Genomic DNA, 13160 nt, shown 5'->3' on the forward strand with positions numbered 1-13160 from the left:
TAAGCAGACACAAAGCACTGACTGTCTCTGCTGTAGGTAAGGGTGGGTTTAGAGAATTGGTGAGATTCAGAGAAAGTGAAAGAAAGAATATGTACATACTGAATTTTTCTTTTATATGTATATATATATGTATATATAACACATTGAAATTATGTGTAGTTCCTTCCCCCTGAGATAGCCTTTTTCACTGAGTCATCTCTATACATATCACTTCTGTGTTGAAGTGGGTTGAATACTTGCATTGCTGAAAGAGAAAGATGGCAAGCAAATTATTTTTAGTGTATGGGTTGGTTGTGTAATACTGCTGTGCATTAAACATCAAGAATTATTACACTTATAATTTAAAGAGAGTTTGAAATACAAATGAACTGCTTATGACTTTACTGGGGATGCAAAATTGCCACAATAAAAATCTTCTTAAAATTTAATAAGATGCCAGACTGTAGAAGGCCATACAATCCATTTTAGCAAAAAAAGTTATGAGGAATGCTCTAAGTAGACCAGATGAGGAGGACTCAATTATATAATGATCTCCAAGACAGTCCCTTGACAGTATTTAACATACTTCTGATCACCCTAATCTGTAATGTATTCATTTCCACAAGTGTTTTTGTGTTACTCTCAAATGTCTTCTAGCTGTCAAAACATATAACAACCCATCACTTCGTTGTAATCTAACTAACATGCCAAATAATATTCAGTCAAACAGCAAGGTTTCCCCCCTCCATCACCAGCAAGATTGTGTCCAGGTAAGCTGGTTGGCTCTTGCTGCAGATTCCAGAAATCATCGTGCTGCCTGAAATATTTTATTCACTCATTCTGCTTTAGTTTTCCTTCAGATTTGGTATCTCCAGATGTGCCTCCAGATCTTGTGTAAACAGATTGAGTCTTTATTTATTTTTGAAATAAACAACATCCAACTACAATCTGCCTACCCATCATCTTCTAGCTGGATTGCCATCTTTGTTCTCATAAAGAACTCAACAAATTGAAAAAAAAGCATAAGTCTCCCATGCAAATAGCAGCTGCAGCTGCAATAAACATTTGCTGAATAATTAGTATTTTTTCAAGACTTTTTTCATATTTGTACTTTGCTTTTTAAGTTTTATAGGAGAAAATCCTCTGCAACACTAGTGACAATACTGATTGAAAAAAATATCTAAAATTAGGAGACATAATCAAAAAGTTCTTTGCAGATCTAAAGCCCTAGTTTGCAGTTGATGGCTGCTCCTCCCCACTGATTGAAAGAGATTTTGTCATTTTATCAGCATTTTAGCTTATTACCAGGCAATTTGCTCATTTGAGAGATACCTAGACACTTGGTCATTGATAAGAAGACCATAAAAACTAATACTCTCATCAGTTAAGGAAAATATTTTAAGTCATTTCCATTCTTTCAGTTCCAATTTCATTACTGGACCAAGATAACATCTATGGCCCACAGTTTCATTGTCCATTAAGGGCTGGGAACACAGGAGCACTTAATATACTGAGTACTGTTTCCTTTTGAGCCGAGGGCTTTCCCTCCTCAAAACATAAACCCCAGAAACAACTGAGAAAAGGTTCCTAGAGTGATCCTCTCATCTTGGCAAATATAAAGCCTATACAATTCCACCTCCAGTCAGCATGTGAAATCAGAGAACTAGAAGGTTGCAATGAGTACATTTTTTAAAAATAATTTAGGTACAGATGAGAGTAACATCCCCAATCAAGATAAGATACTTGAATTTTACTCTCAAGGCTTTTCAAAATGATAGTTTCTTTTCACAGCATTTGTAGAATCAAATGCCTTTAGGAAAATTTACTAACATTCTGGTGGTCATTGCTGATTTGAACTTAAATTAACTGACTGTTAGTTTGTATTTGCATTGTTCATTAATAAATAAATGTGATTGTATCAATTTCTACCTGATATTTTGCTTATTTCGAAATCTTCTTTTATGTTATGTGCCCTTCAAGCATTTTTTCAGTTTGTGCTTGGTTTCTGTTTTGCCCACCAGGTTTCTTTCTCATCTGTTATTATCAGCCTTTTCTGTGCCTGGTTATAATTTTTCTTCTTGAGTCCTCACATCTATCCAGAGCATTCCCAGTTTGTAGTGTGGAGAGGCCGTAAACAGCACCACATAGAAGTAAAAGGTTGTTTTGTTTGACTTTTTTTTTTTTGTTTGTTTTGTGGTGTTGTTGTTTTCTTTATTTTTTATTTGTGTGTGTGCGGTGGTGGTGGGGTGGGTGTTTGGTTTTGGTTTGGTTTGGTTTTGTTTTCCTTTATTCTACTGTTCAGAGCTGCTACAGGGTTTTAGAACCGGCAAAATATATGCATGGGAAAGAACTGTGGACATTAAATGAGTCTGAAAATTATTTCATCTCACTTTTTCTTTTTAGGTAAATCAACGTGCACAGCAATGCTTGGTGGATGACAAAATTGCTGACAGAAATGGCAACTCAAAGTAGTAAAATATACATTACATTAAAAAATTATTAACTTTCTATGAAAGGGTGGAAGATGGGACTCAAAAAAACAATCTCAGGTTATCCATACAGCAAAGTACATTCAGAAAAATTGACCAAGACTGCTCAAGTCCATTAATACTGAGCAGGACTAATGAGTAGAAGTAACATAAATGTCTTAACTCCAGGCTGTGAGACTGCTTCACTCTCTGCAAAATGATAAACATATGCACTTGTTGGAAATAATGTTGCAACGCTCTGTCAACAAGGTAGCACATACCAGTGCCAGAACTTCAGAGGGGAAGGTGGTTTCATTGAAATGAGAACTTGCAAGGAAACACCTGTAGCTCTCGCTCACGCCTTGGTGCCATCATGCAAAGGAGCACCAGGATGTGTGTCTAGCACATCTGTACAGCCATGGCAGCGGTGTGAGGCTGCCCGTCCAGCTCTGCGGTGTCTGTGTCCAGACGCTAGGTCCAGCATCCATTGCAATTACATGGGGATGAAGTGACGCCAGCTGTGAAGTCCTCCTCATGTCTCCTGGGTTCTTTTTGGGCTGGGACCCATGCACAGATTTTGGATATGCTTCTTTGTAGCCTTGAACAGCTGATAGTGAGGAGTACCTCCATCCTGTCCCACCTCTGTGAGTCACTGGGGTTTCTTCACTGCTCTTTTTCTCCAGAACAGGGTCTCTTGTGAAACTGCACACAGATGTGCTGGGGTCTTGGTGCTATTAGCACAGACCATGCTGAGAACCTTTTGCTGCAGTGTGCTCCCTCTGGTGCCCCCATGCCCAGATGTTACCACTCATTCTCCATTCAGATGAATTCCAGCCTTTCTGTTACAGCTCTCTATACCCAGAAGTAGAAAAAAACCAATCTAAATAATTTTTGTGACAAGCATACTAACCCTAAGAACCTGAGGCTCTGCAGCTCAATGGGGTAGGTGGCCTAGTGATGAAGGACCAGGGAAAAGGCTGAGATATTCAACAACCATTTTACCTTGTTCTTTATTAGCAAGTTCAGCCCTCAGGCCTCACAGATCTCTATGTCTAGTGGCAAAGGTTGGAGGAGGACATTACTACCAATTGTAAAGGAAGCTTGAATTAGGGCCATTTTAGCAAATTAGATATTTACAAGTGCTTAGGGCTGGACAGGAAGTGCTTGTGAAGCTGCTGAGGAAGCTGGCTAATGTCATTGTGCTTATCCCTATCACCTTTGAAAGGCTGTGGCAATCAGATGGGATTTCCAGTTAGTGGAAAAAAAAATATCACATCTAACATCAAAGCAACGTGCGGGAAACTACAGGACAGTCATCCTCAACTGGTCTCTCTCTCAGAGAAGATAATGAAGTAAATCTTTCTGTAAAAGCCATTTCCAAGATGACAAAGGACAAGAAGCTCGTTTGGAAAAAACAGCACAGTTCTACCTACATTATTGCCTTCTATGATGACATGGTTTGCCCTATGGTTGAGGTGATAAGAACAGCACACATTGACTTTGTCAAGGTTTTTGCCACAGTATCCATAGAATATTTGTAGCCCAGTAGTGGAGTTATGGACTGAATAAGTGGGCAAGGTGGGTGGAAAAAGGGTCTGAGTCACTCTACTCAAAAACTAGCGTTCAATGATCCAAAATGAAACTGGGATGTGCTTGAGAGGTGTTCCTCAGGGCTGAGTAGAGAGGTTAAACTGGATGACCTCTAGAGGTCCTAAATTATTTTGTGATTCTGTGGTCAAGCCTTGCAGGGCCCCCAGCACTACTGGGTCATTTAGGTTTCTGTGGATTAATGGGTCAGGCTGCAGCCCAGGTACCTTCCTCCTGAGCTTGTACAGCTGAGTCTGTGTGATGTGAAGCGGCAATGCATCAAGATGTTACCATTTCATACACTACTTCTCACTGTGAGATCTGCTGAGATGTCCCGACAAGCAGTGACCTCCTCCCAAGTCCAGAACACAAGCATTGCTTGAAAACAATCCATTCCATGCTGCCCGACTTGGGGACTTGAAAGCACGAAATGAAAATGAACGAACTTTGCAGGGGGACTTTTAACAAGGATCATTTTCTACTCCAGGCCTACAGCATTTTCACCGAAGTGCTCTCTGTGAGTGCCCCCATCTCACAGCTATTCTGACGTATGGCTTTTCTCTATAGGAATCATGCAGTTTGTATCTTTTCACCCCAATGGGTCTCAGTTAAAAGAGTTCACACTCATCCAAGAAACTTGCCTCTGTCAGGTACACTTTATGAATACCTCTCTCTTTGTATTTTAAAATTAACTATTTAATTAGCAGCTGGTTTCTTTGTTTCCATCTGAGGAATTTTACTCTGCTCCAGCTCCCCTCCCTGAAGTTAAACAACATTGAACAAGCTTTCGTAAGGTGTAGGCACTTCATTGTTCTCTTTGCACAAGATATGGTCGGTTACTGTTGGTCTTTAAAGGCTGTTGTATTCAACAACAGAAATGATAAGGCTATGCACAGACTTCACAATTCAAACAGAAATTGTTAGGTTTCGGCACATTTTCCAAATCTCTTATGTTATATGACTACTTAAAGGTTTTGTGGTGTTGATGTTTCAGCCGGGATGGACTATGCACATTAACTATGTTGCTAGACAAATTGTTTCCTGCTGCATTTAGTAGTGCTACAGCAAGCTGGCTTTCTGTATTCTGCTGACCTGGGGAAGCAGCTGGTGCCGCTCCATTTTATGCTACTGTGTCCTGTGGCCTTTGCAAAGCACATAAAGGCTTTTCTTAGGACCCTTTCAAAACATTACTGTTATTTCTTAGGTGGTCGCAATAGTTAAGAGTGAATATAATGTTTATATAGCTTTTTGCCATCCATGGTACATTGTTTCCTTTTGTATTGTGTGTCTGAGATAATAGATTCGATTTTGTCTTTAAAAGCTGCATTATTCTTGGTTGACTCAAGACAGACTGGTTGGAAATCCCATAGATTTGGACTGGACAAAGCATGATACAGATTTTATTCCTGTTCACTGGCTTAAGTGGCAGAAGTTTTTGTTTTTGTTTTTTTTTTTTTTTTTTTCAGTTGTTTTGCCAAGGTCCTAAACACAATTAAATCAGGGATTAGTCTCTGTCAGTACTTAGTTTGCCTGATTTCAGCTTGTATGGGACCAGATTTAAACCACATTTTGTTTGTTTTTATGCTGAACTGTAACTTCTTTCATCCATTCTTTCCCTTGAAGATGCTTCCCTCTATTGCAGGTGCGGTAAGGATAGATTTAGCGAACTCCAGAGCCTCGGCCGCCCCTCAGGCTGCCGCACAACTTCGCTGTCCGGCCGCCGCTGCCGGGAGGAGCTCAACCTCCGCACGATCTCCGGGCAGGGCTGACCGGGAGCCGACCGAGCACTCCTCAGGGCACCGGGACGGAGGTGCCGCACCGGGATCGCTCCACGGCCCCGAGCGGCCCACAAGCCCGCTGCCATCCGACAGACAAGACCTGTAGACCCCTTCCCCCCCGGCTCGGCTCGGCCCCCCCTCTGCTACTCCCGCCGCGGCCGCGCCCCCGGTCCCGCCCCCTCCCCGGTCCCGCCCCCTCCGCTGTGACGTCACCGCGCGGTGACGTGTCGCCCGGGCGGTTCGGCGGCGGTGCCCGCCGGAAGCGGCGGGAGGCAGCGTGGGGACGGTGCTGAGGAGGGTTGGTGCTGCCGGAGCGGGCAGCGTCGCAGTGGCGGAGCTCCAGCCTCTTCCCTGCATCCCTCCTTCCCTGCGCGGCAGCGGCGGTACCGGCGGCACCGATGAACGGGCTCCAAGCGCCCAGCGGGCGGGCGGCGGCGACCTGGGTGCTGACCTGCCTGCTCCTGCTGGGGCTGCTCCTGTCCGCAGCCGCCGGGGGATGCGAGCTGGAAGCTGCGGACGTTGGCGGTGGTCGGCGGGGAGGACGGGGAGGTGCCGCCGCCCCTGCAGCGGAGCCGGCGGCGGTTGTGGCAGGTAACGGTTTCCGCGCGTGCCGCCGGCAGTGGGGGGAGCATCGCGCCGGCGGGGGTGGGGGGACGAGACGACGGACGCCCTGAGACCGGGACCCTGCCCCGCCCGGCGGGCACCGCGGTGCCTCCGAGCCGCCTCCCTCCGCCGCGGGGCCAGCCGTGATGCGGCTCTGCAGAGGGCGCCGGGCCGGTCTGCAGGGGGTCCGGCTGCGGCGGCGGCACTGCGGTATTGCCCCGGCCGGCCCCGCCGCCCCTCCCCGGGCAGGAGCCCGCCGCAGGATATGTGCAGGATCCTGTTGAATAGCGATATTGTTGAGAGCCGGAGCCGCCGCTTCCGCGTCGGCTCCCGCGGTGCCGCCCGTGTGTGCGGTGGGTGTCTCGGGCGCCGCCAGCCGCGGCCCCGGCCGGGAGCCGCCGAGCGCGCCCGCACCGCGGGGCGGCTCCGGGCGAGGTGTCCCACGCCCTCCCGGAGGGGCTGGGGGCCTGCGGCGGCCCCGGGGGCGCGGGTGAGGTGACTCACGCCGACGAACTTGCGGGTCCTGCTGCGTAGCAGCACAGTTGTCTGCAAACGCCGCCCGGGAGCCCGATGCTGTAAAGACAAAGGTGTCCATCCTGTACCCTCGGAGGGGCTTTAGTTCTCCAGAAAACTGTGGAAAGCTTTTTGTGCCTCCACTTGATTTTTTTTTTTCTTTTAAAAGTGAAATATTTAGGCTACCATACTTAAGGCAAATGGTAATGCCTGCAGTTAAAAACGGAAGCATTTAAAATAATCTAATTTCAGCAGACTTTGATGGCTCCGAATTGCTTATACACATTCTGAATCTATCTTTTAATGAGCAGTAGGAAGCTTTACTTACGGGATTTGTATGTTAGGAAGTACTTGAAAACGTTTAGAAGTTTGTCATGTCTCACAATGTGCTTTTCCAAAAGCTCTCTAATTGGAAAGAGAGTGCAGAAGGTGAAAAAGGAAGAAAACATACACTTTCTGAATCGAAGTCGTGTGCATTTTTATCAGAGATAAACTTCTGATATTGTTTGGAATAGTATTGACATCTGGAGCTAAAATTACTGAACTTCAGTGGATGAAACATGCATGGGTTTCTTCTCAATGTAACACTTTAAAAACATGAATTTTAATTAAGGAAACTTCAACAGTATTTCTGAAATAACTCTGAGATAGAGATGCAAGGCTATGTGATCTAGCAGTCATGTTTGAGGACACAGCATTTCTGAAATCTAAATTGTCCAGTCTGTTGGTTTACCATATAAACTGAGGAAGTTGGAACATCCGCAGCCTGTGAAGCAGCAGTTGAACCTCCCAAGGGTGTTGTGAAAATGCTGTATTGGAAGAGGTTTTTTTTTTCTCTCTCTTTTTTTTTTTTTTTTTTTTTTTGTTTAATTCCCCAGACCATACCTAAGCTGGTTGTAGGTGGCATTAAACAGTTCTAGCTATGTATAGTGCTGTTGCTGTCTAAATTTCATGCTTAATCAGTTTTGATGTGTCAGCGTGTATGGAAAAAAAAGTATTTGTGTGTGGTTTTCATGTTTTTAAATTATATTTGATGGACTGTAAAAAGTACTGGATTGTTTGTCAGCTGTCTTGGTGCCCCCTTTCTCCCCCAGCAGAAAATCTGTTAAAGAAATAAATTTATATGAGAAATCTAGCATGTTTTAAGTGCATTTATTGTGTTACATGACAGTTTGGTCTGGAAAATACATATGGTTAAGAGCCGTCTTAGAATCAGCTCCAGTCTTTAAGAGGTTTTTGACATCGTTCATCCATGTTCATCTGCTTGATAAATATGGTGTTTCATTGCATCACTTGAGTTGTTTGCCTGTCTGGTAACTAACCCCCAGATAGTTTTAAGTTACTATTTGCTAAACTAGAAGGACTCTTGAAAACCAGATGACATGTTCAGGATGTGGGTTTTTTTATAATATCTGTGCTTCTTTCCTTAAAAGATAAAACTTGCAGATGTGCCACCAAGTTAGGAGGGATTGCAGAAACTCATCTGGACAAGAGTAGAATAAGCTTTTAATATAGTAGTTTTGATAAGTTTGAGAAGTACGATTTAGAAGACAAAAGCTGTTATGTATAAAATGCTGTGCTAGGAAGAGGCTCAACCGGAGATGTATGGGCAGCACAGCTGGACAAGCAATCCAGGAGTCCTGGTCACAAATTGATCTGAATAAGCAATGTGCAACTGGCAAAAATGAGTGCTATCCTTGGATATGTTAATCCAGTTTAAATTACAGAAGGCTCTTATTTTTTTCTTTTTGATTGTGCTTTTGGGTCTAGTCTTGAGTATTATACAATCCAAAAAGTACAGCGGGGAGAGTAACCATGTGGATTGAGAGACACAGAAGCTTGTGACCGGTGCAAAAAATATTCAAGTATTGCTTTATTCTGGGGAGTGGAAGAGGCTGTGGGAGGAATGTGTGTGTAAGAAATAGTTCCCAGAAGCATATTTATATATATTTTTTTAAAACTCTGTGTTTAACATGTAGGTTAAGATGAAGTAAATTGTAGTGGCCAAGTTTTAGGTTAAATCCAAGCTGGAAGGTTTTTACCTATAACAGTTAAATAATGTAGATTGTTCAACAGTTTCCCATTGTTGGAGGTTTTTACTGGTTTAGAGAAGAAGCTGGCAAAGATAATCGAGACACTTTACAAAAAAGGGATGTATGATCAATTTTAGGATTGGGAAAGCCCCTGAGATTTTACTCCTGCCATATTTTATCAGATATTCAGTGATTTACTCAATAGCTTATATAGATTATCATTACTGTTGTCTTCCTGTGTGTATGTGCCTTCTTAATGGTAATTTATAAATGACAGTTGTATATGTAAAACCTGACACTGCTGAAGGTATTTAGTCACAGTCATGAAAATCAGATCAACAAACTGTTTCTACTGAGTGGAACACCATGAGGCTGCTTGCTATTCATTCTAGCTCTGCTTGTTCACTACTTAATTTGGTAGAGAATTTTAAGGAACCTTCTGTTCTGAATCTGAAGATAACACTGGGTTCTCACATGCAGTTTATTTATTGACGTTTAATTTAGTTTGTAATTCTGGATAATTGTGCATTCTTTTCTTGTTTAAAAATTTAAATTTAATCCAGGATCATGGATTAATTTGGCTGCCTTTCAGATGAGGTAAAGCACCTGGACCTGTATTTGGCTAACAAATTTCTCTGAAATAAAAATGGTCTAGCTCAATATTGTAAGCCATTAACTACAGCACAACATTGTATGTACTAAAGAAACAATGGACAACATACATAACCTTTTCCTTGAAGTCATTTTTTTTTTTTAATTTTAATTGAGTTTCCATTTTGGAAACCTATCATTTTAACGCTCTGAGCTCTTCAAAGTAATCTGACTTCAGCAAGTCAGAGGTGAGGGTTTCTAGAAACTGTCTTTTTTAGCTGCAACCTCACAATTGGTTTTAGCAATTGTAATGTGGGTGGCTTTCTTCTTTGGAGTGGACCCCAATCGGCCACTCCAGCAATGTTAGCACAGAGCATGAGCAGGAGTAGGTGTGCTCATCCTAATACTCAAACCCACAAGGAGGGAGGGAGTTCCTGCTCCTTTTCTACTTTGTACCCTCTTTGCCCCCAGAGTTGTGATGACCACTGTCTGTTTCTTTGGCTTGCAGGAATGTTAAAAGAAATGCAGGCAACAGAAAACTTCTGGATTTCTTACCAGGCTCGTGACATGCTTTTAAGCAGTAGGACCAGTGCAAAGAAGAGAGATGATGGGACTGTGTGGGTGGGGTCAGCAGTACAAAGGGTGACCTGGCTCCTGGGAGGGTGTGAGTCCAGCACTTGTAATTTCCTTTGCCTGTAGCTGAATATTTCTACCTTCCAGCATTTTCACACTGTAGCTCTCCAGTGCATTCTGCACCTTCTGGTATCCTGTGAACCGTTTTTTTTTTTTTTTTCCCCCCTTGGCTATCAGCTTCACCACTTCTGAAGGCTTACCTGGTCTTGCTGTTGGGAATTATCCAGGTTATTTAGCTGTTGTTTTCTTTTTCTTGTCTTACAGCAGTCTGTAGTAGACCCTTTCTTGAAACCTCTGAGTGGCCCTCCCTGAAATTCTGTGACTCAGTATCATCCCTCCATCAGCAGGTTTTTGTGTTGCCCTTTCAGCTATAAGCTTTCTGAAGACAGCTCTGCTTTTCTGGGGGCCTCCTACCAGATTCTGGTGAGCTGCTCCTACGCAACTTAGGCATGACTCATTTTCTTCTAAGTGATAAGTGATACTGATCTATCATAACTAGGTTGAGCTGCCATGTATTTGTCGAAGGAGGACTGGACCAAATGACAGAGGCAGTTGATCTTGATAAGATTTCCCATGATGTTTCTATCACTATGAAAAACACTTAGAAATGTAGTTCACTTTTTTAAAAGTAAGCAATTCAATATATATATATATATATATTTTTTTTCTTGTGTGCTGTAACTTGTATGTCCTTTTGTATTTCATATTTGCTCTCAATCAGCATTGAGGGAGAGGAAGGTACTGCAAAGAGCTATGATATTATGGGAAAGCTAGGAAAACTACTACAGGTTTGGGTGTTTTTTTAGTTTTGTTTTGGTTTTTTTTTGGTAATATTTAGTGCATTGTCAAAAACTCCTCAGAAGTCAAAAGTGTATTATTTTACATAAGAGTTGATGCTAATTTACTGCAGAAATCCTGATGTATGAGAAGACTTTATTTGGATTAGTTTGTTACATCCTATCTCTGAAACTGGCTTTTTAAAATACAGGAACTTGAGATGTTTATCTTGATCACATATGGTGTCCCTTAAGAGTAAATAACCACTATGTATGTTGTCTTAAAATAAGCGCATATAAATTTACAAACCAAGGTGGGTTTCAAGTTATTACATAAGTTAGTGTTATTCTACCTTTGGATACTACTAAGTCTCTCCTGTTACTATGGAAACTGTCTTTGCATATCTGAAAGGAGGAGGGGTGAATACCATGATAATGCATTGTTAAAATTTAGGATTAGCATAAACAGAATGTGATTATTGCCTCGTTATGATAAAATTTGCATTCATTTACTTGATTTCTGTGAGCACTTCAAACTTAACTAAAGAGAGTCCATTACTTTTTTTTTTTTAGATTTTATTTTATTCTGGTCCCTGCTTCTTTTGTTTCCAATGCCAAAAGTAGCAGCATTTTTCAGAGACCTGTTAGAGAAATCCTTACATCTGCATAATGAAAAGTACTCCAGAGTTTTAACTAAAATCTGTCTTGAAAATTGTAGATAACGTGCTTGCCAGAGCATTTGAGAATTTAAGTTAACAGAACTGCTGACTCATTTGAGTCAACAGTATTTGAACTAACAGGTAAGAACCACCGACCTTTAAAATCTCATTCTGGTGGTCTCTAGCGAAGATTTTATTTTTTTTAAAGTATGTCAGGGGAAAATTTCTTCTCTATGCAGATAGTGTTATACTATTGCAGGTGAATCTTGCTTCTCCGGTGGTTCCCGGATGCAGACGTGGGAGGGAACCTGTCCCTGCCTATTGCAGCTTGTATGGGAAACCACAGGCAGCACCACAGAAACTTGAGTGAATTGCAATGGTTGTTGCGGCTACTTGGATTGTGTGAAGCTTTAACTTTTGAAGTAGCTCAGAATTTATAGGAATGCAAAGATAGCTTTGATCCTTTTCCTCCAGGCAATGCTTTCTGTTTCCTACCTTTTCTTCTGCATCATGAGGCATTTAAAACAGTCAGCAGCCCAGCCCTCTCCCTCTGGTACTGTCTCCAGTTAAAATGTTAAGACCTGGTGTGTTATTTTTTGTTTGTTTGGTTTTTTTTTTTGTTTGTTTGTGGTTTTTTTTTTGTGTTTGCGTGCTTTGTTTCTGTAGTTATAGTTAATTTGTAAAAAAATTGTCATGTGTTCAGCGGGTGAATTTTCTGTTTGTATGCCTAGATGTAAAGCAAATAAAAATAATAAGTCTTATGTTGTTACTCTCTAGTTATAGTCTGAAAACAACAAGCTTGATTAGCTTCTCCTCAGAAATGCTACCCAGGATTTTTTTTTTTTTTCAAGAACAACAAGCAAGAAGTATTATACTGTTAACAAATAAACAAAACTACTCACGTAGTCTGTGATGATTTTGAAACAAATACGAAAGTTAATTTTTCTGAGTAGGAGACTTCCTTCTACTGTAGTTTTGATCCTAGATTGCTATATGTAGAAGGTTACAGGATAGCTCCTTGCTGTAAAGTTGTATACCTGTATGAAAAATACTGTTGGCTTAAGTTATTTCCATTGCCTAAAGATGTAAAAATGATTTTGAAGTGAAAATGAAATTACTTGGTTTTAGTGCTAAGTGTTGTTTACTATTTTGCTAAATATGAAAATTAGACTGTGTAATATCATGTAGCTCCAATACTTCTATTGTGATGTGGCAGGAAGGAAAAGTATATTTATATCCTTTCCCACTTGCAATTTTTAGGTGCAAATTAAACACATCAAGACAGCTGTCTTCTCCAGAGTATATTTTTATTTTTTCTTTGAAAAACTTAACTTTGCCAGTACTTTTTTGGAGTGTGGCTGTCTCAATCCCTTTTCTCCTACCTGGTTCATGTTCCCTGAATATATGTACTGAAACCTGACTATTGGCACAATAGAGAGTATTGTAGTTACTTTGGAAAGAGCACAGTAATATGTCAGTCTAAAGTACAGATAAGAGACTGTGAAATTGAACCCATTGACTTCAGTGAATGAACCTAAAT

At 41.7% G+C, this 13160-nt stretch overlaps 1 protein-coding gene across 4 annotated transcripts in view; it reads left to right on the forward strand.

Moving 5' to 3' along the window:
• The first annotated feature begins 6045 nt into the window (after positions 1–6045).
• Positions 6046–13160, forward strand: part of STIM2 (stromal interaction molecule 2) — a 73104-nt gene continuing 65989 nt past the window's right edge. For 2 of the 4 annotated variants that reach the window (XM_065836759.2, XM_065836758.2), the window contains exon 1: positions 6046–6403. In XM_065836759.2, coding sequence (XP_065692831.1) covers positions 6211–6403 — 193 coding nt within the window. In that variant the 5' untranslated portion in view covers positions 6046–6210. The remainder of the gene's footprint in view (positions 6404–13160) is intronic. The other 2 variants (XM_065836757.2, XM_071807382.1) reach the window with 1 other exon arrangement.

The sequence above is a fragment of the Patagioenas fasciata genome, chromosome 4 (assembly GCF_037038585.1).
Source record: "Patagioenas fasciata isolate bPatFas1 chromosome 4, bPatFas1.hap1, whole genome shotgun sequence".
In the NCBI taxonomy this organism is placed as follows: domain Eukaryota; kingdom Metazoa; phylum Chordata; class Aves; order Columbiformes; family Columbidae; genus Patagioenas; species Patagioenas fasciata.